The sequence below is a fragment of the Carassius auratus genome, chromosome 38, assembly GCF_003368295.1.
Source record: "Carassius auratus strain Wakin chromosome 38, ASM336829v1, whole genome shotgun sequence".
Lineage (NCBI taxonomy): Eukaryota > Metazoa > Chordata > Actinopteri > Cypriniformes > Cyprinidae > Carassius > Carassius auratus.
Genome location: NC_039280.1, coordinates 6292108 through 6319986, shown reverse-complemented (window position 1 = coordinate 6319986; position 27879 = coordinate 6292108). Strand labels below are relative to the sequence as shown.

At 38.7% G+C, this 27879-nt stretch overlaps 3 protein-coding genes across 3 annotated transcripts; 2 read left to right on the top strand and 1 right to left on the bottom strand.

Annotated features, from left to right (window-relative positions):
- Window positions 1-89: 89 nt before the first annotated feature.
- On the bottom strand, window positions 90-3728 carry dmac2l (distal membrane arm assembly component 2 like). Its single transcript, XM_026223672.1, has 5 exons — window positions 3641-3728; window positions 3307-3412; window positions 1948-2156; window positions 807-978; window positions 90-479 (listed from the first exon to the last, which is right to left on the bottom strand). Exons 2-5 carry the CDS (start codon window positions 3408-3410, stop codon window positions 365-367), a joined length of 600 nt encoding a protein of 199 aa, XP_026079457.1. The 5' UTR covers window positions 3411-3412; window positions 3641-3728; the 3' UTR covers window positions 90-364.
- Window positions 3729-3779: 51 nt separating this feature from the next.
- Window positions 3780-8817, top strand: l2hgdh (L-2-hydroxyglutarate dehydrogenase). The gene is made up of 10 exons (XM_026223660.1): window positions 3780-4019; window positions 4400-4515; window positions 4597-4748; window positions 4836-4967; window positions 5970-6132; window positions 6216-6250; window positions 6333-6500; window positions 6582-6739; window positions 7887-8018; window positions 8129-8817. Exons 1-10 carry the CDS (start codon window positions 3928-3930, stop codon window positions 8322-8324), a joined length of 1344 nt encoding a protein of 447 aa, XP_026079445.1. The 5' UTR covers window positions 3780-3927; the 3' UTR covers window positions 8325-8817.
- A 532-nt stretch (window positions 8818-9349) lies between these two features.
- On the top strand, window positions 9350-27857 carry LOC113056783 (son of sevenless homolog 2 (Drosophila)). The gene is made up of 23 exons (XM_026223635.1): window positions 9350-10161; window positions 11756-11881; window positions 14618-14749; window positions 14833-14997; window positions 16727-16933; window positions 17080-17223; window positions 18458-18568; window positions 19052-19150; window positions 19239-19366; window positions 19453-20108; window positions 20253-20334; window positions 20584-20706; window positions 21185-21297; window positions 21414-21636; window positions 21709-21828; window positions 21965-22127; window positions 22221-22338; window positions 22854-23026; window positions 23114-23230; window positions 23728-23989; window positions 24099-24140; window positions 24227-24333; window positions 25955-27857. The coding sequence occupies exons 1-23, from the start codon at window positions 10087-10089 to the stop codon at window positions 26504-26506; spliced, it is 4038 nt and encodes a 1345-aa protein (XP_026079420.1). The 5' UTR covers window positions 9350-10086; the 3' UTR covers window positions 26507-27857.
- Window positions 27858-27879: the final 22 nt, after the last annotated feature.

The following is a 27879-nucleotide window of genomic DNA, read 5'->3' as shown; positions in this document are numbered from 1 at the left end:
ATCATTAAAGTGCTTGCTGCAACATATATTTGTTTCTATAGCTTCTTCATAAGAAATGAAACAAGAAGTGTATGAAGAACACAACAACAAACGGTTGAAGATTTATTGATAATAGCAATATAACATTGTTCAGCTCCCCCGGGTGGTCTGACAAAACTCAGTTTTGTTGAATCAAATCTAATTGGGTGTTGCTGACTGGCCTCTAAGGCACAGGAGCTCTCTGCATCCGTCCCTGGGATGCTCAGTTGCTTGGATACTGTTGCCACAGCAGTCATGGACATCAGCCAGAGGGCTTGTCTGGCCTGGTCATAAAGCTGTGATAGCTGTGGTTTTCCAAATGCATTCTGAGAAGCACTGTGATTGGCTAATCAAGGTCCAGTTCTATGGTGAGTCTGGGAAGTGCAGTCTGGAGTCTGTCCACAGTCTGATCTTTATCTTTTAAAGCAGGCAGATCACTGAGAAGCAGCCGCTCCAGGTTCCTAACACACACACACACACACACACACAATCAGACACTTATGGTTTCAATAGCAGAAGTCACTGATTTTGACAAACCAATATATCAGCCAGGGGCTGACCACTTTTGGCAGCAGTGGTCTCTATGATCAGAACATTTTCATTTTTGAATGAACTATTCCTTTAGACTCACACTGCTTCTGGGAAAAGCAACCCTGGCTGATTAATTCTCCAATAGTTGGTCATTTGAGATGATCAGCATCAACCAATTACAATGCCCATACGGCATACACACAAAATCATGGGCAATAATGACAGCTAAACTGAAATAAAAGATGCTGTTGTCATACCTGAGCTGATGAAGAGTGATGATTCCTTTATCTGTCACGTTGCCACAGGAAACTATCGTCATGTTCTTTAAACTGTCCTGCAGTGTCTTTATTTGACTCAAACGCTCCAGACAGGTGTCTTCTATATAAATACACTTATTGAACCTGATTTCCTCTACATGCTCAAGACCCTCTAAATACAAAAACAAAGGTGTTTTAGTACCAACAATTCTTTAGATGCCTTTGGTAAATAATAATATAATCCCACAGCTCAGCAACCCTTTTTAACCTTTTTGAAAAAAAATAATAATAAATAAATTATACATATATATATATATTATGCAGGGATGCATGCATTAATTTCATCAGTTGTGCTGATTAATATTTTTGCGGGAACTGATACTTTTTTTTCAGGATTTTTTGATAAATAAAAAGTTCAAAAGAACAGTATTCATTTGAAAAATAAATATCTGTAGCACTTTTAATTAGTTATTTTATGTAGCTGGATTTCATACATATTAAAATAATTATAATTACATATTAAATTGCATTAATTTAAGTGTGAGTGTCATTGTGTTTGACTGAATATTTTGATTTATTATCATTTCTGTCTTCTGCATCCACAGAAATCCTGAATATAATGCAAAATTGCCAAACTCTGATGTAATCAGTTGGTCAGCATATTACTAGGTGAAACAAGCAAGTTAGGGTTTGGCTGATGTTGTCATATTGAGTACAGTAAGAGTAGAAATGCACTGTATCTGTCTGTGTAAAACACCCCTGAGCTTTACGTCACTTTTTCCCCACATCTGAACCTCTCATCCTCACCTGTGACACACAGACAGTGTCTCATCCTCACCTGTGACACACACACGGTGTCTCAGTATCTCACCACATCTCACACACACATGGTAGCGTCCTTACAAACTTTCCCTCTCTGGGGTCTAATTTAATAAATAATGCAAGACTGTTTTGCTGAAGCTAATTGAGTAAGAGATCTTAGAGTTGCGCCAGGTGTTTGACCTTCTCCATTCACTGATGATTTCATTAAATTTGTATAGCTCATGTCACAATGCTAATGGTTAAAAGATAATTCTGCTACACGAAGGTAATGGGTTCAGGGCAGTGAGAAGAGTGTTTATGAGTTTAATCGATCACTTACCCAGATGATCAAAACCACGATACATGATGCAGGACTCTGTGGCATCAATAGCTTCTATCCGGTACCGGCCCAACGGCCCAGTCGGGAGTCCGTTGTAGTCGTGCTGCCAGCGGTCGAAGCCACGGAACCGGACTTTTGCACCACATCTCAGGAGCCATTCGGCAGCGGCTCGATCAGGACCCACTGCTTTAATGCGTTCATAATCAACTCTGTATTGATCAAAGAACACAACAACTCTGAATCACTGCATCTGGAAAGCTGACATGCCATCTAAAACCAGTTACAGGCCAATTAATAATCTGCTTTTTGCCATTTTTTGATGGATTGTGCACATTTTTCGTTTTGAATAGACTATTGTTCAAAGTCTTTTATGCTCACCAATGCTGCATTTATTTGATCAAAGATACAGGAAAAACAGTAATATTGTGAAATATTATTACAGATTAAGATTAACTCTTCTATTTGAATATATTTCAAAATGTAATCTTTTCCTGTTACAGAAAAGCTGAATATTTCAGCTTTTCAGCATAATTACTCCAGTCTTGTGTGACATGATCCTTCAGAAATCATTCTAATATGCTGATTTGATGCTCAAGAAACAATTATTATTATTATCAATGTTGAATACAGTTGTGCTGCTTAATTTTTGTTGAAAATGAATAATTTTTGTAAGGAATTCAACAGCATTTATTCAAAATAGAAAACGATTTATAACATTATATAACATGACGTTAAAAATAGAAGTCATTTCTGATTAACTTAATACCAGTATTGTTTTTTTGTTTGTTTAAATAAATATAAATAAAATCTCACTTTTGATTTTTTTGGCGCTGTTTATCTTATTTTTGTGACTGAACTGTACTACAGTATATTAATATTATAGCAGCCAGCAGCAACACAGATTTTTAGCGTGTTGAAAGACACATTTGTTGACCACTATTAAATAGTTTGTACAGTATTGTTCTACATGGAACTTTTCAAATGCCACACTTCAGGACTGTTCAAGTGAACTGCTGAAACTAAAAAGAAATGATGCACATAAACCACACTAGATTATGGTATTAAATTGGTATTAAGTTCAGACTCTAAATAAGAGCTGTTGTTGTGAATTAGCAGGCTTAGATTAGTCTCCACATGGATTCCTCCGTCTACGGAATTATCATTCTACAGACTAATTACCCTAGACATTGATTTGTCCCTTTATAGGTATTTGTGGCTCTCACACAACATTGTGTTTGTTGTAATTGGCCTCAGGTGCTTAACAGTCTGCTGTGGGCTGGGAAAGGAAATAAATTATGACATTAGAAAAATATTAAACTAGTTACATAACTGTTGTTTTTAAAAACATCCAAAAATTACTTGTTGAAAACAGCATTGAGCCACCCCCAGAACTCACGACTGCCCCCTGAAGCCTGCTTGTGTGCGGAAACAATCCTCCGCGTTGACCAGGTCAGCAACCTCATTCCTGGATGAAATATAGAGAAGGAAAGAGGTGAGATATGAAAGTATAAAGATCCACTGTTCAATGACACTTTCTGATCGTGTACGCTGATGGTCGTGTCATTGAACATGAAGGACAACGTATTAACCTATCAAACATCTAAATGTAGTACAGCTCCCAGACAATCGGTTCATACCATACACATATATATCAACTGCTAGAATAAAATAGTGTAAATCCTAAAAAACTGACCCTTCGGTTTAGGTCGCTGCTGTTGTATGCGCTTGCGCTCAGTGTCTGTTTACGCTCTGATGGCATGCGCGCTCGCTGATCTTTCACCCGTTACGTCACCACGTCTCGAGTTCCCATTGGTCAGGGAGTGTACGTCAGGGGCGGGGCTACGAAGGACAGAGACAGCGTCCTAACAGAGAGAAGATTCCTTTACTCGAGAAGAAACTGTACCGGGTCACCGACTTGCACTATGATTACATGCTTATAATAAGTCTGTAGTAAAAAGTGAAAACGTAATTTGTGGAATAATGATACGAACTTTCGGTACAGGATCTGTGTGCGCGCTCTTACTGACACAGGGATCAAAGTATGCAACGTGCAGAGCTGCACACCACAGCGGGTGAGAATATCTAGAGCACTACAGAGTTATTGAGACACCAGTACACAGTACTGTGACACAAGTATTCTGCTATTAAAATGACCTCGGCTGCAGTCTGACTTGGTATTAGTATGGTTATTATAACAGCGTGATCCTGTAGTCAGAATGCATTCAGTGACATTAGTTAAGGGTGCACCGATATTAAAGTAAAAAAACAAAAACACTACAAACTAAAATTAGACATTTGAGATGTTCAAATGAATTTAGGCATCACAGCTTATAATGAATTATATTAAATTCATCATTATACATTTTTTTACAGTAATATTAAATGATTTAACATCAACTTCAGTTAAATATATAATATCAGATTACTAATATTATACCATTATATTGTGTAGCTCGTTTGATGTTGCTGTTGTTGGTGGAGGGATTGTTGGACTGGCCTCTGCCAGAGAGCTGATCCTCAGGCACCCAAACCTCACCTTTACTCTGCTGGAGAAAGAAAAGGAGCTTTGTAAGTGCTTGTTTGTCCTAGATTATTTTTAATATCTGCCCTGATTTTAAATTCATTTATTTTGTTTATTCCTTCCCGCAGCTCTCCATCAGACAGGTCATAACAGTGGTGTGATCCACTCTGGGATATACTACACACCAGGCTCTCTGAAGGCTCAGCTTTGTGTTCGTGGAGCCATGTTAACATATCAGTACTGCCAGAAGAAAGGTGTGCCTTATAAGAAATGTGGCAAGGTGAGAATGAGCAAAGGCCCCCTTAAAACCACAAATACCAAAGAGATTTGTTTCTGTAGTATCCAGTGTGTGTGTTTGTGACTTCAGCTTATCGTAGCATTGGAGAGAGAGGAGATCCCCCGTCTGAAAGCTCTATATGAACGCGGCCAGGTGAACAATGTACAAGATCTGCGTCTGATTGACGCCAAGGCCATCCGAGAGAAAGAGCCGTACTGCAGGGTGAGTGACACGTGTCTGTGTTAATGAAACATAGGGTCCATATTTTCCACTTATGTACCATCCATTGGTTTGATCAATAACCAGCAGATTGCAAAAGCGCTGTCATCAAACCTTTACCTGATTCAGGTGACCTTAGGCCTGCTGTTTCAAACACTGAAATATTAACTTATTTATGAGTATCATATATGCATATATATTTTGTATAACCTCAGTGGTTACGTCAGTTTATGTTGAAGCTGGCCTTCACATTCACTACGGTTCGAAAGTTTGGGGTTGGAAAGATTTTTTTATGTTTTTGAAAGAAGACAACGTCAAATTGAGGAATTTATTTTATTAAAATACAGGAAAAATTGTAACATTGTAAAATATTTGTACAATTTAAAATCGCATTATTCTATTTGAATAGATTTTAAAATCTAAATTAATTCCTGTGATGGCGAAGCTGAATTTTCAGCAGTCATTAGCCTTCAGAAGTCATTCTAATATGATGATTTGGTGCTCAAGAAACATTTCTTATTATCATCAATATTGAAAACACTTGTACCGATAAATAGAAAGTTGAAAAGAAAAGCATTTATTTGAAATATAAAAATTTTTCAACCTAAAGAATGTCAATTCTGCTCAATTTATTGCATCCAAGTAATATCCTTACTTAAAAGTATTGTGTAACTTTTTTTAATATTTTATTTATTGGCATTTATAACAAAATATACAAAAAAAAACTGCAGAAAAAAATTATAGTAAAATAACAAACACCCAATACTTAAAAAATATTTGTTTTAATCCCAATAAAGAGAGATCATCCAAATGTCAAGAAATGTAACTAATCACTTTTTGGTTTATAGATAATATTTTTTAATATATAATACAACAATTAAAGACTATAATGTGACCTTTCATAATAAGAAGAGTTTGTGCCGTTTTTGTGTAGAATATGGATCAGTCAGTCAGAGAATGGACTCTTCATGAAATAACGAATGGTATTTTTTTGTTTATACACAGGGCATCATGGCATTAGACTCTCCAAACACAGGGATTGTTGACTGGCGGTTAGTAGCTCTGACCTACGGTAAGGACTTCCAGGAAGCAGGTGGCACTGTGATAACTGACTTTGAAGCATCTGACATTAAGGTGGCGGCAGAAAGCCCAGCTGGGAATGCTGAAGGTAAGTCATATGATTAGCTCAATGTCTCAGACCTTTTTTTCCCCCGTCAATATTACTGTATTCATCCCTGTATATCTGTTTAGGGCTGAAATATCCCATCATCATCCACAGCTCACAGGTGAGAAACAGATTTGTGTGAATGGTGTTTTTAGGATCTTTTGGGTTGGTTTCTTTCTTAGTATGGCTGTGTTTGTGAGCAGGGGGAGGAGGTGAGGTGTCGGTTTGTGTTGACGTGTGGAGGCCTTTATGCTGATCGGCTGTCTGAGATATCTGGCTGTAGTTCAGAGCCCCGTATCGTTCCCTTCAGAGGAGATTACCTGGTTCTTAAGCCGGAGAAAAACTACCTGGTCAGGGGCAACATCTACCCTGTGAGTAGAAACACCCCACACAAACACATAATACACAGATATATGAGAACGTGTGTTTAAGGACTCTGTTTGTGTGCTGAGGTGCCAAACCCACGGTTCCCATTTCTTGGATTCCATTTCACTCCTCGTATGGACGGTAGCGTCTGGCTTGGTCCAAACGCTGTGTTGGCTTTTAAACGAGAGGGGTATAAACTCTTTGACTTCGACACACAAGACTTCGTTAATGCGGTCTCCTACAGGTACAGTGAAATACACTTTTGTGTATAGAAGTTCAAAAGTTTGGGGTCAGTAAGATATTTTTTAAATCAGTTATCAAATATCAACTTAAATTGATCAGAAGTTATAGTAAAAACATTTTCAAAAGATTTCAGTCTCAAATAAATGCTGTTCTTTTGAACTTTGTATTCATTAGTTAATCTTAAAAACTATAATATTAAGCTGCAGCTGTTTTCAACATTGCTTATAATAATATTTTTTTTAAGTAAGCTGGGACATTGTGTCCCAGGACCACAAAACCAGTCATTAGGGTACATTTTTCGTTACATTAGGGAATGTTCATACATTCATACATCATCTGAAAGCTGAAGAAATAAGCTTTCCATTAGTGTATTGTTTGTTAGAATAGAACAATATTTGGCTGAGAAGCAACTATTTAAAAATCTGGAATCTGAGAGTGCAGAAAAATTAAAATATTGAGAAAATCGCCTTCAAAGTTGTCCAAATTAAGTTCTTAGCAATGCATATTACTAATCAAAAATTAAGTTTTTATATATTTACGGGAGGAAATTTACTAAATATCTTCATGGAACTTGATCTTTACTTAATATCCTAATGATTTTTGGCATAAAAGAAAAATCAATAATTTTGACCCATACAATGTATTGTTGGAGATTGCTGCCGTGCTACTTATGACTGGTTATGTGTTCTAGGGTCACAATTACATTTTGAAATATATTAAAATAGAAAACAGTTATTTTAAATTGTAATACTATTTCACAATATTACTTGTTTTTTGTTACTGTATTTTTGCTCATGTAAATGCATGAGCATAAGATACTTTAAAAAAAAAAAAGAAGAAAAAAAAGATTTAAGTAGTGTAAAGTCATATTGATTCATAACAGTAGTGTACACTCATATTGACACATTTTCATACATAGAGTTCACTTAAAGGAATATTCAAGGCTCAGTTTAACTCAATCAACAACACTTTTATCATAATATTGATTACTACAAAAATTAAATTAATAAAAATTAAAATTATCCCAGTTCTGTGTTCACACAATGACTTACTGAACCGAGAATATTTCTTTAAATACATAGGTATGTTCATTCTAAATAGCTTGTGGAATTAAAAACTAGGCCCCTTCCTCATGTGTGTGTATGTAGGGGTCTGCAGAGGCTGGTAATGAAGAATATTGCGTATGGAATGGGAGAAATATATAGAGGTGTGTTTACCAGTGCTCAGGTAAAGAACCTGCAGAAGTTCATACCTGAACTGAGCCCCAGTGATGTCCTCAGGTACCGACACACAAACTCTCTATTGAGAAAGATTTTAGAAGGCATAGAAGTTCTTATTTTTTATCACAGTTGTCCTGCTTGTAAAAGTTTGAGCATGTTGGTTTGTGCAGGGGGCCGTCGGGGGTGCGTGCACAGGCTTTGGATGCTGAAGGAAACCTGGTGGATGATTTTGTGTTTGACGGTGGGAAGGGAGAGCTGGGCAGCCGGATTCTGCATGTACGCAATGCCCCGTCACCCGCTGCGAGCTCCTCCCTGGCCATCGCTGAGATGATTGCTGATGAACTGGAAAAAAGATTTCAACTGTAGACATACCTCAGATGATACTGCCATAACATTGATCACACTCTCACTCTTATACTTCAAATCAGAGGATAAAAGAGTAATTATAGAATAAGTTTTACTTTTATACTAGTGAGGAACAGTAATGATCTAAAGAAATTTCTGGTGCTCTTTTCTAATATATCTTCTGAAAATTATGCAGATTTTAGGAAATGTTGGGTTACTGTTGTTATGTCTTTGTATATCTGGTGATTTATGAGGGAAAAGAACTGCCTTAAAATAATGTACATCGGTAGTTGCGTCTTAAGAGAATGCATTCACTCCATATCTGAATTTGTACAAATAAAGCATGACAAATTATTTTAGTTGATGGTTCTTCAAATTATGTGCAACCTCTAATGCCTGAAAAAAGTTATCAGCTCTTCTGTTTTGATCATTGTAGAACCATTGTTTGTAGCAATATTTGAAGGCCTGATTTTCCTTGTATTTTTAAATTAAATTTTCAGGATTCCAGAAGTTATAGAAGCTGAATGTACAGTTGTTTGTAATTCACTTATGTATATATATGTTTTTGTATTTTAAATTTCTACATAAAATATTTTAGACCTTGACATAACTATAAAAAGTATGCTCTTTATAGAAAGACCGGGTAATATTTTTTATCTTTATATTATTGTAATATTTTATTATATTTGAAGAGAACCCCCTTTCTAGAGAATAATTTGCTGAAATTTCCCCATAATAAGAAGTGTTCACATGATTTTACGTGACCATTCCGCTCTTGACCACGCGATGGCAGTGGGTGGCTGGAAATTTGGGGGATTTTTAGATTTATAGTAAATGAAATAATCTTGATAAATAATACATAATATTTGAAAGTACAACTGGCAAGGCGCTACAGTCTATTTAAACTTCTTTAAAGTATTTAAGATTATTCAGTGCCGTTTACTGAAAGTCAAATACAACAGTTTAATTGTTTAAATACTTTTGGAATATACGCCTGTGTTTATTGTGGCAAAATATGACGGCTGCTGTGTAGCTGCGCTCGTGCGCTGGTTCCCTCCCTCGGGGCTGCGCAGATGCGGGAAGCGCGCGCAGTGAGCAGCTGTGATTACACCGTCATGAACACACGCGCACCACATCGGAGTTGAATCAGGACGTTGCCAACAACAAAGACACTAGCACACCGAATTTCCGTAGGATTACAACGGATTCAGGCGTCGCTTTTGTGACTGGAATATGCACAGCAGACGGACTCCAACAACATGACAGTGTCGCGCTGGAGAAACTCCTGCTCCCGCGCTTCATGAAGAGTCTTGAGGCCGCTGCGCCGCCAGATGTGCTGCCGTTAACCGCAGCCACAGCACCGCCAGACGAACACCAGCCTGACGACACTCAACGCTTGCTTTTAATATTTCCCTCTCTGTGAAAGATATGACATTGGCTGTCATGTTTGGGCGAACTGCCCGACTAGCATGTGCGGCTAATTTCGGTGTATGTTAGCGGCTAATTAGCGCACGACGACCGCGACACCCCAACGGCTGTCAGGACAGAGACCCAGACACTTTTACGTTCTTAAAAACTGCTTAATTTGATTTACAAACAATTTTTCCACACAGAATGAGGTGTTTCACGTGTCGAAAAGCCCCGTTGGCCGGTAAATGTGGTAGACTTTGAGTTTGTTTTGAGTGTGCGAGCGCGCCGTGAGAGCGGCTAAACCTGGGTTGTTGTTCCCGGGGCTGGGAGCGCTCGGGGCCGATGCGGAGTAGCGCGGGCGGCGGCCGCAGGCATGCAGCACGACTTCGGCTCCAGCGAGGAGATCAGCTCGAGATGGCGAGGCCTGTTCGTGCAGGCGCTGCGAAAGGTAATGACCCTGTTCGGTCCGTGATTCACACTTCTCGTTATGTTTATATCGAATCTCAAGCGTAATGATTGAGTTTTAAAGACTATCTCTGCATAACTGAAATATAGAGGTTTCTTCGTATTGTGATTTTTTGCACAGATGTGCGTAGTGTCTGCTTTGAGGTGTTCCTAAATGATGCAGATGTGCAAGATGCACTGAATGTTTCTTTACTTCTATCATGGGCTAAACGCCATACAAGCACGGATTCATAGTTGACGCATTTTGACACGACATGTCCTGCCTAGTGTCTAGTCTGGAGAGTTCAGTTGGTAGGTTTTTACTTTCTGATGGGGCTTTACCTTTGGTCAATGAGTCCAATGTTTAACTATCATGCAATGTTAATCATTTTTAAAATTACACGAAATAACTGTGTGTATGTGTATATATTTATATCTACAGATCTATCTATCTATCTATCTATCTATCTATCTATATATATATATATATATATATATATATATATATATATACACATACACACAATTTTTTTGGTCATTTTATTTAAGATTGAGGGATTCCTGGGCTACCCTGCCAGAATAAATGAAAAATGTATTCCATATCTCCCTTCTGTCTTGTTCTTCTCACTACTTCAAGCATATCTCAGTACCATCAGGAGACCGTGGGAACAGATGGTGTGTGTGAATGTTTTTGGTTGTGAGAGAAAGAAAGACAGCGTCAAGATGTAAATATACATCACTTTTAAATATCATCCTTGATGTTTTTCACTCTGGACGTACACTCACTAGTGCTCAAATCTCTCATTTTCTCTGCCTGCTCTCCCATTCTCCACATCAATACTATTCTGTCTGCTACTATCATCCCCCATCCCTGGAGAAGACAGAGGGGTAGAGTGTGTGTTTGTATCTGCGTGTGTGTATGTGTGTTGTAGGGTCCCAGTAGAGTAGCTCTCAGTGCCTAATGGAGGACGGCATGTAACCAGACACTGGAGCAGAGAGCACAAGCCATCTCTCATCCTGTATATTTCTGTGTATGTGTATGTGCTTGAATGCATTTGCTTAGCTTTTTTTCAGTCTGTATTTCACAGTTCGATTGCAAAAGAGGATTAAATCTGTGTTTGAACCTGTGCTCACCTTTAACCTTTCACTCCTCATAACACAACCACAATTTTTTATTTTATTTTAGACTGCTACTGTTTGCACTCTCTGACACTTTTTTTCTAACTGGATTTGCCACACTACCTGAACAGACTGCATTCCTATTTCAGGACACAGCCCAGTAAGGTGGGAGGGGGATAACATTGGAAAGAGAGTTTTTTTTTTTTGTTTGTTTGTTTTTTTCATTTGTCCACCAAACTGAGAGCTGAGAAGGTGTGTGCATATCAGCGTGTGCATGTCAGATGATGTCATGCTGCCTTTGTAATAGTGTGTCTATATCTATTAATGTGTGAGAGAGCTGTGATCACAGAGCAGATTTCTCTATAACTATTTATTTTTATCATTTTTTTAATGTGTATTTGTCTTGGTGATACCATTCCAATGCATCTGTGGTTCAGTGTTAGAATGAAGTTAACTTTGTTCTGTGTTTATATGTGCAGGTGCAGTTACAAGTGCATCCAAACCTATTGGCTAAAGAAGATGCGCTCCAGCACATTGAGGCTCTCATACTACAGCTCCTGAACAAGCTGTGTGTTACACAGCCCAGAACAATAGCTGATGTCGAGGTACAAATACAGACATATCAGGGATAGGTGGTGTTGTGATATACTATATAGTATACTATAGGAGAAATTGCAGCAATTGTGCTATACAGATGGTGCTGATGGTGGGTATGACTGCTTTTCATTATTTACAGTGGCAGCATGGGGCAATTTAAATATATTGAGTGGTACATGCCCTAAACAATCAAGACTAAAGCGTGAAATTTGCATAATTTTCAATTGAGGCACCTGATGTATGTCTTCAAATGAGGCTCATCCGTTCAAAATCTTAAGGGTTTAAATTGTGACCTGTGCTGGCAAAATGAGTTGGAATGCGCACAGGCTAATTTTGTGCTACATGCAAAAAAAAAAAAAAAAAAATCAAATTTGAGGTTTTCACAAAAATTAGTTCTTTAAACACTTGTCTAGCAATCCCAATGCTCCAAATAGCATTATATATACAGTGCCCTCCATGAGTATTCGAACAATAAAGACAAAATAGCTTTCTCTACTGTGGATTCAAAACATTTGCAAATATGATTAAAAGATAAAGACTTGACAAAACTACAGAATGTCACATTTTATTATTAGGTCTTTCAACACGCATTATTTACCAAATAAAAAGGACAGCTCTTTTAGAGTTCATCCCACTATTTGATGTGACAATAAGTATTGGAACCGTTGAATTTAAGGCAGATGTAAAAGATTAAACGCTAATATTTAGTTGCAGATCCCTTGCATGCGATCAGAGCAATAAGTCTGCAACCCATAGACATCACCAGACTCTTGGTCTTATGCTTTGAAATGCTTTCCCCCGGCCTTTAATGCAGCCAATTCCAACTGTTGCTTGTTTTGGGGAGTTTCTGTCTTTAGTCTCCTCTACAGCTGGTGAAATTAATGTTAAATTGAATTTAAATCTGGAGAGTGATTTGGACAATCTAAGACTTTACGTTTCTTTGCCCTGATAAAGTCCTTGACTGAACTGGCAGGGTGTTTTTGGTCATTGTCCTGATCTAATATAAAGTGCTTTCTAATGAGTTTGGTGGCATTTCCTAGAATATTGGTAGCCAAGATGATTTTGTAACCTTCCAAATTCATTCTGCTCCTGCCATCATACATTAAGTCATCATTAAATTTAAGAGGTCCTGTTCTAGAGACAGTCATGCATGCCCATGCCATGCCACCACCTCTACCAGGCTTTACAGATGAGCTTGTATGCTTAAGATCATTGGCAGTTCCCTTTTTTCTCCACACTTTTGCTTTTCAGTCACTTAGATAAAGGTTAATCTTTTTTTTCTTTTTTAATCTTTTCGGTGCTGTTCAGAGGTTTGTATCTTGCGGTGTAGCTTCTGTAATTCTGTGTCAAATTCTCCTGCTGACTGTAGATTGACAGAGTATCACCCCAGCTTTCTGGGAGTTGTTGGTGATTTTACAGACATGTATTTTAGGGTTCATTTCACAGCTTTTTTTTTATTTGTCTTTCTCCGCTGATTAGGTCGTTGTTGGTTGCTGATGTCACCGGTAGTTTCCAAACTCTTGATTTCTCCATGCCTTTTGTTTTTTCTATAGTTCTAGATGACTTCCTCTTTTCTTTTCGCATCCAAATTGCTTGCTTTTCTTTCAGAGTCTGCTCCCTCGTCTTCATCCTGGTTTGTATGTCATCATCGAATGTAAGACTTAGGCCCAATCCCAATTCTATTTTATACCCCTTCCCCTTCCCCTTGTCCCTTGAAACAGAGTGTCAAGGGGTATGGGAGACAATATTCCCCTGAGGATTGGGACACCACTACCATGACGTCACACGCCATCATTCGTCATCTAGCTCTTACAATACACACATATATTGGTGTGCTGGTGTGCATTAGAGCCTTTAATTATCGTTCGGTATTAATGCCCTGCTTACTGACGCACACACATACCGGAAATCGTGCAGCTCACACATCTATGAGAAAATAAACTTGTGGACGCTGCCTCACGACTTTTATTAAATACAGTTTAAATACTGAATGGCTACATTATATTTTCCAGCGACGAGAGGATACAATCGCTCTTTTTAAGTAAACTCACTCTAAAAAGATAAACGCACAAACGCAAATATACACAATTTTGCTTTCTCTCTCTCTCTCTCTCTCTCTCTCTCTCTCGAATAGGCAATATTTGAGAAAATGGTTTAGCGATTTTTAATTATTGGGGGGATTAGACCCCATCAATGTCTACGGAAGTTATCGCCCTGATCAGACATAGGCTGTGGCACTATCAAGCAGTCTGTAATGATATGATGTCAGCAAATATTAGCGATTTTTTGCAAACATTTCTTTGAGTAACATGACCGTTAATAGAACTCTCAATTGAATGTAACATAAAACAAATGATTACTTTTCGTTAAAATCTTTATTTATGCCAGAAAAGCTTACAATTAAGTGTCTTTTTGTTCGCTGTAGCAGCCATGTTGCCATGATAATTCATACCCCTTCGTCTGAAGTGTGGTCCCGAAAAATCTTCGTTTGAAGGGCTATCTGGCCCTTCCCCTTACCCCTACCCCTCCAACCAAAAGACAATTGAGACACCCTTACCCTTTCACGTGAACTCCATTTCGCGTGGGGTAAGGGAAAGGGGAAGGGCTAAGGGGTAGAATTGGGATTGGGCCTTAGAATGCAGAAGCAATGGAAACTGATAAATTACTCTAAATAGTACATGACAGTTAGACACAAATACATGCATACAGTCAGGCAGTAAGTGTGACTTGATGTGTAACCACAGGATCGTGTCCAGAAGACGTTCCCGAATCCCATCGATAAATGGGCCATGGGAGACGCTCAGTCTGCAATAGAGAAGCGCAAGCGAAGGAACCCACTGCTGCTTCCAGTCGATAAGATACATCCACTACTGAAGGTGCGAAAACCTCAAACACATACTCAAAATTCACAAATTGTTAGCTAGCACGTAGAGTAACACATGGTTGGTTTTGTGTGCAGGAGATGCTGGGTTATAAGATCGACTATAATGTGTGTCTGTATATTGTTGCTGTGCTGGAATACATCTCAGCTGACATCCTCAAGCTGGCGGGAAACTACGTGAGCAACATTCGTCATTTCGAGATCAGCCAGCAAGACATAACTGTCTCCATGTGTGCTGACAAGGTTAGAAATGTGTTTTGTGTGTGTGTGAGAACTTACTGATTCATCATGTCTATATATATAGTTGTTGTTTTTTGAAAGGATGAAACTGCATCAAGTGAAATTACTAAAGAAATTATATTTAGCTATGACAATTAGTTTATTTCTAATGTGTCTGAAACAATAATAACATATATAATAACAATAACAATAATGCATAATTAAATTCTAAATTAAGATTAATTTAAAAGATGGACAATTTATTAAGTAATGGCAATTAAGTCATTCAACCCTCTACGGACACAAGGGATGGACGATGTCTATCAAATTGGCATCGGACAATGTCTACAGTGAAACATTGTTTTGGTACGATGACATCGGGGGTGGGGTGCTAAGGGATGTGTGTGTGTGTGTGTGTGTGTGTGTGTTTGTGGTAGGTATGTATGTATGTATGTGTCTGTGTGTGTGTGTTTATATATATTTATACACATACGGTACATGCATATATAGTATATCAGTCTGACAAATAAACTGAAAAAATTATTTAAAAAAATTATATAATGTTTGTATAATGATGGCACAGCTTAAATATCTGAAAGTACATTCTTAACATCAGTCAGTCAAGCATTAAATATGATAATCAAGTATTATTTAATGATAGAACTTTAGTAATTAAAATTAAAATGTATGATTTCATATTAGTCATTTTAACTGAACTTAAGGCTGCTGTTGCTGCTTTTTTGGTTATTATGTTTCTATAAAAAAATGGGGGAAAACTAACACAAATACTGATACAATATTAATAATAGTCATACTTAGAATTCTACTAATAAGAGCGATATAAAACACACTAGGTTTAATAAGCTGCTGGATACATGAATATGAATCAGGTTGTGTGCGTTCGTTTGAACTGATTTGCTGAAATCAAAACCAGGATGAAAATAGGTGAGTGCTAGCCAATGAGATTGTCGTTTGTGCATCAGATCCCCCCCCCCCCCACCCCACTACCAGAGAACCCAGCAGTTCTTTAAAGCTGAAGAATTCCAAGGGAACTCTGACAGGAAAATACAACAAAGAATATTGTTTACATGTAGCATATTAATTTTGCATGTTATGTAAGTTATGTCTCGCTCTCTTTGCGTGTTTGTGAGACAAAGCCTTCAAACTAGAGTTTACAGTATGTCAAATACAAGTGCGCTGCGCATCCATTGAGATGAACTGAAAAATAGCACAGATCACTTGACAGAGTGAGACTCTGAAGTGATAAGTGTTCTGTGAGTGAAAATGTATCTGTGATAAACGTAGCCTCCATCTAACACAATTCTTTTTCACACAATAATTTATTAGCCATTGGCTAATATTAGACATCGTTAGTCACCCAGTGTGAAGATTTAGTTGTATATGTGAGTGGTTTACTCGCAATGCATAATAAGTCTGTTACACTAAATTTAATTTGAGTTCATCAGCTTTGAAACCTGCAAAATATGTTGTCACTTGCCTTAGGGTTTGTGATAAATCTAGCTCAAGGTGATGCATGATATTTTCTTGTTGCTGTTATTTTCAAATATTATTATTATAATATGCAAAGCTACTCTACTCCACTAAACTAAAGAAATAGTTATAAAAGATTTTCTCGAAATTAGTATGTCTGAATAACAAGACCATTAAAGATTAACTACAAAAATAATAGTGAATAGTTGAAATGTATTATTTTAATGTATCAACAATATTGCTTTTGTGTGTGTGCCTTCAGGTTTTAATGGATATGTTCGATCAGGAAGAGGAGATGGGCCTGATGTCTCAGAGTGTAGAGGAGGTGTCTTCCTCTGGTGTGCTCACATATGATGACCTTGTGCGTCTGGAGATCGCTGAGGAGCGTCAGTATCTGCGGGAGCTCGATCTTATCATCAAAGTATTCCGCCAAGCCTTTACGTCCAGTAGCAAACACTTCTCCACTCAGGTGCGTTCTTCTGACCAATCAGAACATGTCAACTGATGTAAATATTCATACTGGCAGGGATAAGCTGTTTGCTTTCTATCTTTTTCTATCTTTTTTGCTTTTTATCATCATTTATTCTCAGTTTTCTCTCTCCGCTATGTGTGTAGGATGTGGAGCTGGCATTCAGTAATATTCTAGAGGTACACGAGTTAACAGTTAAGCTGTTGGGTCTTATCGAGGATGCTGTAGAAATGACAGCTGACGGTAGTCCACACCCCCTTGTGGGCAGCTGCTTCGAAGACCTCGCTGAGGTACAGAAACTCAAAAGCTCATGATAGTCCAAAAAAGAGAAAAACAATCATGTGGGTATATCACTGTAGGGTGACCTGTACATAAATATCTTGTATGCCATAATAACTTAACATAAAAATGATTATGAAAGGGTGTGTTATATTAGACTAAGTTTTTTATATTCATATCAAAAGCATAACTTGGATCTTTACACACATTTTCTTGATTTATTTTTTTTGTTGTTGTTTTTTGTAAGAGGATGCCTGTTATTTTGCTATGTCCCATCTAAGCCTCTCCCAATAACAACTCGTTGTTGTGCAATAATATCGCCCCAGAAATAATAGTGATTAAACAATATTATTGTAATTTTAAGACCATTTTATGGCACTGAATATATAATCATAATATAACCGCATAATAATGCAAGAAGGTATATGAGAAAGGTTCAGATCCCTAAACAAGCTATATCTGCTGATTAAACTTTGTAGAAGCATTTTGTATTGATAATTTGATAATAAGCACTATGTTTTTATTTAAAAAGCCATCCCCTTTAGTGACATCAGTGCAACAGATTTTGTGTCAGTGGGGGGAATATCAGTGACTGAGGTGAGCAAGTTAGTGACTTTCCATTTCTTTGTATGAGTTTGCTTCCTTGCTTTGTCAAAGCTTAACATGTCCACCCTGTTGGCATAAAATATGCTAAAGGTGATTAGAATACAGTATTTTTACAAATATGTAAGTTTAAATATACCAAATTCTCTTCAACAACCAGACTAAATATTTAGCTAGTCACAGTTTGTTGTAAGCTAATATGGTAATTGAAGCTTAAAATGTCCACACTGTCACTGTTTCAAATGCATTAATTTGTAGTTAATGTTGTAAAAACTAAAATGAATGGGGGGTGGGGGTTATCATTGTAATTGAGGATGTAGTTTTATTATTTATTATTATATCTTTTTTTAATAACCCTGTTTAGGAAAGGGACATCATACCTTTCAGAAAATATAATTTGCATCTTAATTTTGCAATGAAAACATGAAAGGGTGAATGTATCTTATGGTTTATGCTTAGAATAATGGCCCATAATTACCTAAAAAAAAAATGTGTGGAAGCTCAGCTAATATGTTTTTATAGTACTTGAGTGTCTGCTATTTATGGTACGACATAAAAAGGCACTCTATGGTGATATTGACCCATGTGTGATGTACCTTACTGTGCTGAAGAAACGTTTGTGTGTATATTTGTTGTGTACAGGAGCAGGCATTTGATCCCTATGAGACACTCTCTCAGGACATCCTCTCGAAGGAATTCTGTCAACATTTCAATACTCTGATGTCCCGCCCCACGGTTGCTCTGTACTTCCAGGTAAGCACCAACACTGGCCTCTGATTGGTTCATCTTTTTTCTATTTTGAAATTCGGTTTTGATTGGTCGATAACTGGTAGTGTACTGGTAGGTAGTGAAAAAAAGGCAAGATCTCCAGACACTGAAAATTGTCTTTTATTTAAAAAAAGTTTCAAACTACTTTATAAATCAGTTCAATTATTTTTGTTGAGATATTGTTTAGGTTAGTTTTGTATGGATCAGTTTCATGTTTGCTCCACTTTTATCCAGTACAGTGCCTCTAAGAAAGTGACAAATTTAAAACTGCTTTTAGAGCTTTGCTAATTAACACCTGTTCTTTCATTAGTCACACTTGGAAATCACCGCATTTTGAAGGCAAATAATCGAATCTAAAAAGAGACTTGTGTGGACAGGTAGAGGGCGGGCATTGGAATCAAAGCCTTCATCTCTGCAGGCATGAGCTCTGATGTTCACTCTCCTGTGGTGTGTTTCTGTGTGTTTCAGTCAATTGCAGAGGGTTTTAAGGAGGCAGTGCAGTATGTGCTTCCTCAGTTGATGATGGTTCCTGTTTACCACTGCATACACTACTTTGAACTGTTACAGGCGAGTACTAAACACACTTCAGACTCAGTCAGTAACCTACAACTGTGTAATGTGTTTTCTGAGGTTTGTGTATCTTTGTTTTTTGTAGCAATTGCAGGAGTGCAGTGAAGACCAAGATGACAGAGAGTGTTTAAAACAGGCTCAAACTGCACTGATCAACCTACAATGCAGCATTGAACGCATATATGCTAAACACCAACCACGGCGCAAACAAGGGTAACACAAACACCACGGCTTGCACAACCATGTGTCTGTACCAAATCCCATTTTTATCTTTCTTTTTTTATGACTTTCTTTTTTAGGGAGCCACTGTATCGGTTGTTTAGTCGTGCATCTCGCAGCAAACAGGCAGCAATAAAGCGTATGAATGACATCCAGAGGAGCATTGATGGCTGGGAGGGCAGAGACATTGGCCAGTGCTGCAGCCAGTTCATCATGGAGGGGGCGCTCTTACGGGCCGGAGCCAAGCATGAACGGCACAACTTCCTGTTCGACGGCCTCATGATAAGCTGCAAAGCCAACCAGAGCTCTAGGTTGCCGGGGGCAGGCAGTGGGGCAGAGTTTCGTCTGAAAGAGAAGTTTGTTCTACGCAAGTATCGTATTGTAGATCGTGAGGATTCACCAGAGTTTCGTCACGCGTTTGAGCTGGTGGGCCGTGAGGAAAGTGGTGTCGTGTTCAGCGCACGGTCAGCAGAAGAGAAGAGTGCATGGATGGCCGCACTGTTCACACTGCAATACCGGCCCACTCTAGACCGCATGCTGGACACAGTCCTGCACCACGAGGAACAAGCACAACCGCTGAGGCTCCCGTCACCAGATGTCTATCGGTTTGCCATACAGGATTCTGAGGAGAACATTGTGTTTGAGGAGGGAGCACAGCGCAAGACTGGAATCCCTATAATTAAGGCCGGGACAGTAGTCAAGCTTATTGAGAGACTGACATACCACATGTACGCAGGTACAGAATAAAACACTCCTTTAGATCAAAAGGTTTTTAAGAAAGAAATTCAGTCAAAGGTCTCCAAACTTTTGCCTGCCAGTGTGTTTATTTGTCTATGTCCTTGGGTGCCTTTTATAAGTACTGTTCTCTATTTCCACACAGACCCAAATTTCGTGCGTACGTTTCTGACTACGTACCGTTCTTTCTGTAAACCACAAGACTTGCTAACACTACTGATTGAAAGGTAAAGCACACATACACTTGTGTCTCACACATGTTCAGTCAATGAGAAGAGAGGAATTCTGTTCAATTTTTCACAGCTCTGCCATCACTCTTAAAATTTTAGCATGTCCGTCTGGGAGTTTGTGGCATTTACACGTATTGGTTTGTAAACGTAACCTTGTCTGCTGTTTCTTTTAGTGTTTCCCTTTCATGTTAGGATGTTTAGTATGTGCATGCAATTTAGTTTAATTGTTTCCCCATGATGCTTCAGGATTGAGATTCCAGAGCCAGAGCCATCAGAAGCAGACCGAGAGGCACTTTGGAATGGAGAGCAACCAATGGCGGCCGAGCTTCAGAGATTTCGAAGAGAATACGTGCAGCCTGTCCAACTCAGGTAAAACACACGTTCTCATAGCACATCCATATATGACGCACCCATGATAATATCACAATTTAAAATAACCGTTTTCTATTTCTGTTATACATCTTAAAAATGCTATTTATTCTTGAAATGGCAACGCCTAATTTTTAGCAGCCTTTACTATGGTTTTCATTCAAATGATCCTTCAGAATTTTATGAAAGGTTGATTTGGTGCTCAAGATACATTTCTTATTATTATCAGTGTTGAATACGGTTGTTCTGTTAATATTTCAGTGGAAACTGTGATCCATGTTTTGATTCTTTGGATCTTCAAAAGAACAGAATTTATAACTTTATTTATTTTTTTATTGTTTTTGTAAGACTCAATCATCCTGTTGTTGCTTCATCTTGTGCCGGTTTCAGTCAGTGTCACCACACACAGTCCTGCTGTCCATCAACACTAATAGTGTCTGTGAGCTCGTCGTTCTGATGTCTGTCTGTGTGTCATTAGGGTTCTGAATGTGTTCCGTCAGTGGGTAGAACATCACTTTTATGACTTTGAGAATGATCCTGAACTCAGCAGTGGACTTGAAGAATACCTCACCAGCACCACACAGCTTAGAGGTATATACACACACTTTAACAATGCTGAGTGTCCATGCATGCTTCTCACACATACACACATACTCAATGAGACGCACACAAGTTTAGAGACTGATATCTGATATTCTGTTTTACAGGTAAATCGATGCGAAAGTGGGTGGAGTCTATTATCAAGATCATGAGGCGTAAGAAACAAACTCAATCCAATGGCATCAGTCACAACATCACCTTTGAGAGCCCACCTCCTCCTATTGAATGGCACATCAGCCGCTCCGGGAACTTTGACACTTTTGACCTCATGACCCTTCATCCAATAGAAATTGCTCGTCAGTTAACACTTCTAGAGTCTGATCTGTACAGGTGAGCAAATCAGACCTAAACGAATGTATAAGAACAGTTCATTGACTAATTATTGTACATTTGTGTGCTTAGAGCCGTTCGTCCATCTGAGCTGGTAGGAAGCGTTTGGACAAAAGAAGACAAAGAGAAGAATTCTCCGAATCTGCTGAGGATGATTAGACACACAACCAACCTCACGCTGTGGTTCGAAAAGTGAGTAACTAGCACATAGCCAAGTGCATCATCTCCATAAATAGTGCAACACATTTTATGGTGAAGAAAAACATCATCTTCATTTTTGATGTTATGGATTCTGTAAGTGAATTCTTTGTTTCTGTCTATCACTCAGGTGTATAGTAGAGGCTGAAAATGTGGACGAGAGGGTTGCTGTATTCTCTCGTATTATTGAGATCCTGCAGGTGTTTCAAGAGCTCAATAACTTTAATGGAGTTTTGGAGATTGTAAGCGCCATCAACTCCGTACCGGTGTATCGTCTCGACCACACGTTTGAGGTGACCTGTTTGTTCATTATGCACTCATAGTGTGAATCAAAATAGTAATTTACTGATAATGATGAAATATGTGGTTATGTTGTGTATATGTAGGCCGTGCCTGAGAGGAAGAGGAGGATTCTGGAGGAAGCTGTTGAACTCAGTCAGGATCATTTTAAGAAATACCTCGCCAAGCTCAAATCCATCAACCCACCTTGCGTACCTTTCTTTGGTAAGAGAAAGAGCTGCTTTGTAACAAACTAGCATGTAATACTACCCAAGTTTTGGGTAGTAAGGTTTTAAAATTTTTTGGAAGAAGTATTTTGTGGTCACTAAGGCTGCATTTATTTTGTCAAACAAACAGTAATATTGCGAAATATTATTACAATTATTAGAAAATAACTGTTTCAATTATGTATTTTGAAATTGAATTTATTCTTGTCATGGCAAAGCTGAATTTTCAGCAGTTATTTCTCCAGTCTTCAAAAAATGTTGTGTTGCTTGATATTTTTGTGGAAACCAATTTTTGAATGAATACAAAGTTCTAAAAATATATATATTTCAAAAAGAAAGCTTTTGTAACATAATGAATGTCTTAACCATCACTGTTGATCAGTTTAATTTGTCTTTGCTGAATAAAAGTATTAATCTCTTTCCTTCAAATCTCACTGACCCCAAAATCTTTAACAGCATTGTAAACGTGTGTGTAAGTTATTTCCTGTCTGTTTGCTATGTGTAAACCTGAAGGCATCTACCTGACTAACATTCTGAAGACTGAAGAGGGAAATCCGGATTTTCTAAAACGTGATGGAAAAGAACTGATCAACTTTAGCAAAAGACGCAAAGTAGCAGAAATCACTGGAGAAATCCAGCAGTACCAGAACCAGCCCTACTGCCTCAGAGTAGAATACGATATAAAGGTCTGTTTGTTCATTACTCACTCTCACTTTTTTCCTCTACCTCCATCTAGTTCTTATGATGTTAAGAAGAGTTTCTTTGTCTTATAGAAGTTTTTTGAGAATCTGAATCCAATGGGAAGCATGAGCGAGAAGGACTTTTCTGACTACCTATTCAACAAGTCTCTAGAGATCGAACCACGGAACTGCAGACAGCCACCCAGATTTGTGAGTTTGTTTTTGTTGTTAAAAACACTGTTTACATAAAAAAATGATAAGTTTAGACATATTTTATATATTATTAAATAATTAAAACAAACCAAAAAATATTAAAATGTTTTTTTGACTTTTTGGCTTCAATTTAAAATTCTACAATTAAAGCTAAAGACAAAAGTAAGTATAGTAGAAATAATATAAACAAAAACCCGACTGGACATTATATTGGGACTTATTTTTGTGAAATGTTTTCATGTTGCTGCTTGTCATATACACATCTTCTGATTAATCAATTTAGAAGATATGTAGTTTAGCCCATTCTTATTACAGATCCATTGATTCTTTCTGATTATTGATGGTACGAGAGAGAATTCTTTAAGAGATTATTCTCTTGATATGAGTATAATAAAGCGATAATGTTGTGTTTTTATAGTGTTCATGATTTATGTGAGATAGTTTAAGTTTATAACAGTATGCTGACTTGTAACGGAGTGCGTTGTATCGTATAGCCCAGAAAGACTACTTATTCTCTGAAGTCTCCTGGCATTCGACCAGTGCGGCAGGCATCAGGAGGAGGAGGGACGCTGAAAGGTCACCCAGTCCCATTAGAACGAGAACCACCTCACAAAATCACCTTCAGGAGCATTGCAGAAATAGAACCCGAGACTCTCTCTTCTCTCCCCACCTCTCCAAACACCCCCACACCTCCACAGTCTGCCAGCTCTGACCTCAACTCTGTGTTCATGGAGCCTGACCTCAGCTGCTCCTATGGTAAGAGAGAGGAGTGGCTGGAAATTTGATGGTTAAGGATCAGCTAGTAAAATAGTGCATCATTTTTCCCTATACATGCATAAATTGCTTTTTGTTTGTTTTTCTGCAGGTAACAACACCATATTTGCCCCTGTTTTGCTGCCTCAGTCCAGTAAGTGTGACGTCTTAATTTTCCTCAAGCAGACCTCTCTTGTTTTATGTGACATACTGTAAGATTATGTATTTTCTCTCTGTCAGAGTTTCAGTCTGTGTCGTGTGGCAGTTTACACCATTTGATTGGCGATGAGCTACTTAAACCCCCTCCATTACCTCCCCGCAGGAAAGATACCGCTTCAGAGACCAAGGTGACTTGCATAGTGTTAAGGAAGTTACTTTGAAACGATACATGCTATAATGTCCACACACTGAATATAAAGATCCCATAAATAATTTCCCAAGAATCCATTCAGAAAAGAAAAAGGGTTTTGGAGCCTTAATATTCAGTATGCGGACAATGTTTTTGTTTATTTAATTTTCTTTTCTTTTTTTTGTTCTGCACTTTTAACTAAATTTTTGGGTCTTTCTGGATATGCACACCTTTTTGCATTTCTTTGAAACTATACATGCTGCTAACGATTTAAAGAGTTGAGAACAATGCTACAAACAGCTTTTAACAAAATATATTTCAAAAAATGGAAACTTTTGAATCATTCCTCCTTTTTAGGACTGTGTTACAAAGTAAAAGAAAACAAAGCAGAACGAACAGCAAGATCAACTTAATACAATAGATAAATTTTAATAATGATAACTTAATGTTCAAAATTGATAGGAGTACAGATGAAGACCTTTAAGAGGCTTAAGAGTTTTTTTTAGCAGTGGAGAAAATGGAGGAAAAATCGAAAAGGGAGAAGAAATGTATAGCACACAATGTATGATAGTTAGCATGGCACTACACGTTAGATGGTGCAGGGATCATGTTTGTGACCGATCTCATTAGAGACACACTAACATCTCCGACATAGTGCCAGAAATAGCATTAATTCACTACATTAACATATTTGGCAACTGCAAAAATATGCAGCAGTGATGATTTGGGTCTGTCACAACCTTCTATGAGCAAAGTGGTCACAAACAATTACAGAACTTTCAGAACCTTATTGTCGCTGTTTCATTTCCTATAAAACATGTTAAGTATGACAGCATGGTAAATAAAAAAATATGTACATAGTGTGTGTGTGTGTGAGAGTGAGAGTATGGTAAAACAGGAAAAATGATGCCTGTAATTTCAAAGTGAAGGCTTATAATAGACCCTACTCTTAAATGCGATCTTTAATTCCTTTCTTAGATAACCAACGAATCACGGTCTTCAAAAGACATAGCCAGCAATGGGATCAGTCCCCCCTCCTCATTAAGATAAAAGTATTTCTTTTCCTTGCTCAGAGTTGCTCTCAGTTTGGACCTAAATCACTTTTAAGTTAAGGTTCATAATTTTTAAGCTGAATAAGGAGCTCTCTGAGAGGATTTCTCGAATATTTAAGAATACAGGCCTTGAACAGTAAACTCCACCTACTTCGATATGATTGGACATCTCAGTCATTTATCCCTCCCGCGTGCGGTGGGTTGACCCCTGATCTAGTCTTATCACAATTCTTTTTCAAGTTAAATTTGAGACTTTTTAAGATACTGAGTTAGTACGACAAAACAAAGGTAAAAAAAAATAATATATAAATTACTTTTAGCATTTGTGACATTTTGTTGTATTTTATTTTTCTGCGATTTCATTATTTAAAAAATGTATTGCAAATTATCAGCATAATTAGAGTGAAAAGTTGAATTGAAAACAGTATTATAAATATCAGAATATCTTTGTTTGGTTTGTCCTGTTTTTGCTTTACTGAGATATTATTTACTCAGTTTCACAAGCTTTCATCATTGCATCACATTGTGCCGTCACATTTACACAAGTGCATTCTGTCCTCTCTTAAGTTGAGTTCCAGGCCTGAGAGTCCGCCCGCCATTCCACCACGACAGCCTCCTCTTCCTCGCCTGCAACCACGTGTCCCGGTGATCAACGGGCCAACAGACGGGCCGCTGCCAAGCCCCCCGCCCCCTCCGCCCCGGGATCCCCTGCCAGACACACCTCCGCCAGTTCCACAGCGGCCGCCAGAGATCTTCATCAACTACCCAGTGAACATGCAGCCATCTCCAGGAGGCCGTTTCCATTGGGACTTGTCCAGCTTGCCCAGTACTCCCAACACCCCTCCAAGCACGCCCTCGCCCCGTGTTCTGCCCCCTGGCACGCCTTCTCCACATGTGCCTCGACGCCCCTGCACACCCAGCATCAGTCAACCTAGTCTGGTCCACCTGCCCCCGCCCACTCAGGCCCCTCCCATACCGCCTCGGCACAACTCCACCCCCGCGTTGCCAAAACTGCCCCCCAAGACTTACAAGAGAGAGCTCTCCCAATCCACACACACTCTCTCACAGCCATCCATACACAGTCTCTCACTAGTCGACAACAGGGACAGCAATGAATAAGAGCATCACACCCTAAAACACAGACGTGTGTGTGTGAGTGTGTGTGTGTGAATCTGTGTGTTTTAACAACGTTTAATTTGGAACCAGACAATCTGATGCTAATAAAAACCTGAAAACGCTCATTGCTCTAGAGGAATGTGATTATCACTCATTTTCACATCCGTCACGTTCAGCGTGCAGAGCTACGCAAGGTCATGTGCTCGTCGACAGCACATTCACTGATGGAAATGCTGCTCAGAGGCCTTTCACCACCGTCTGACTGTGTTGTGGATGTTTATTTGGTTGCAAGTCAAAGGTCAACCAGGGTTCAACCCGAACACTCTCAGCACGCCTCTCTTCGGTTGCCTTTAACTCACAGCCGTGACCTTGACCAGAGATTGTACCCTTCAGGTGAACATTTTGGTGAGAGCTTTTTCCTTACACTATTTAAAGCCAATATGATGTCTTAACCCCTCCCTTCAAAGGCGTACTCATCTATTCGTCGATTCATCACAAACCGATACTTGCGCCCCTTGATTTCTGCACCAGACTCTTAATGTGCCTTCAATATCAGTACTGAACAAAACGTAAGTGTCTGAAAACGTTTGCCTTGACCATGCTCAGAACAAATGTCTAGACAACACCTCCGTTCGTCCGTTTGTGCGCATGCGCTCCAAGTATTCTGTACAGAGTGACATATCTGCCCTCACTTCTCACCATGGCACCGTGGCGGCCCAGATGCTGATGTATCTACTGACAATCTCAGTCTGAGACCCACCGGATTCACACACCGTTGTAGAGTTTGGTGTGGACCAGTGTCAAGTTTGTGTGTCTTAGTGTGCGGTGAGCCTTTTTTTTTGCACTTTAGGGCAGTACTGTTACAGATAAGCAGAGGACTCAAATTCACAATCCTGTGACCTTATGACCCTGTCCTGCTAACCCCTGTCCTCTGGGCTGGTCGGGACAACCGTCTGGCTGTTTCCCAAAACTCTTGAACTTTGGGACACGGTCAGAATGTTCTGTTGTAGATCACACCTCCTGCTCTCATTCAGGTCCGCTCCATCAACCGAAGCAGGTCCATACAGGAAGGGCTTCATCACCAGAGCAATTCCTATCCAGTCAACCACGGATATGATCTCCGAGGCAATCAGCCATAGAGGGACTGCAGTGTTTTATAGTGATGTCACATCCTGTATGTGTCTTTCATCCTGGCCACTCCCACTGAGATGATTAGTCAGTTGGTTTGAAGTGTTAGTAATTCCCCAAAACTCACTGTTTGTATGTGTGTGTGTGCGTGTGTATTCAAGGCCTGTAACTGCTTTTGTACCATGTTCTCCACGAGACTCATTAATAAACTCGCAGTCTTATTTTCTACTGAATGTTTTTATTCCTGT

Excerpts from the sequence above, each read along its gene's own strand:
- dmac2l (XM_026223672.1), bottom strand. The coding sequence starts at position 3,410 with ATGAGGTTGCTGACCTGGTCAACGCGGAGGATTGTTTCCGCACACAAG. Across the intron at positions 2,157-3,306 it reads CTCAATGCTGTTTTCAACAA|AGTTGATTATGAACGCATTA; the intron begins GTAATTTTTGGA and ends TGATCAATACAG. Across the intron at positions 979-1,947 it reads TCGTGGTTTTGATCATCTGG|AGGGTCTTGAGCATGTAGAG; the intron begins GTAAGTGATCGA and ends TTTTGTATTTAG.
- l2hgdh (XM_026223660.1), top strand. The coding sequence starts at position 3,928 with ATGATACGAACTTTCGGTACAGGATCTGTGTGCGCGCTCTTACTGACA. Across the intron at positions 6,133-6,215 it reads CCCAGCTGGGAATGCTGAAG|GGCTGAAATATCCCATCATC; the intron begins GTAAGTCATATG and ends ATATCTGTTTAG. Across the intron at positions 8,019-8,128 it reads AGCCCCAGTGATGTCCTCAG|GGGGCCGTCGGGGGTGCGTG; the intron begins GTACCGACACAC and ends TGGTTTGTGCAG.
- LOC113056783 (XM_026223635.1), top strand. The coding sequence starts at position 10,087 with ATGCAGCACGACTTCGGCTCCAGCGAGGAGATCAGCTCGAGATGGCGA. Across the intron at positions 17,224-18,457 it reads GCTTCGAAGACCTCGCTGAG|GAGCAGGCATTTGATCCCTA; the intron begins GTACAGAAACTC and ends TGTTGTGTACAG. Across the intron at positions 21,637-21,708 it reads CTAGAGTCTGATCTGTACAG|AGCCGTTCGTCCATCTGAGC; the intron begins GTGAGCAAATCA and ends TTGTGTGCTTAG.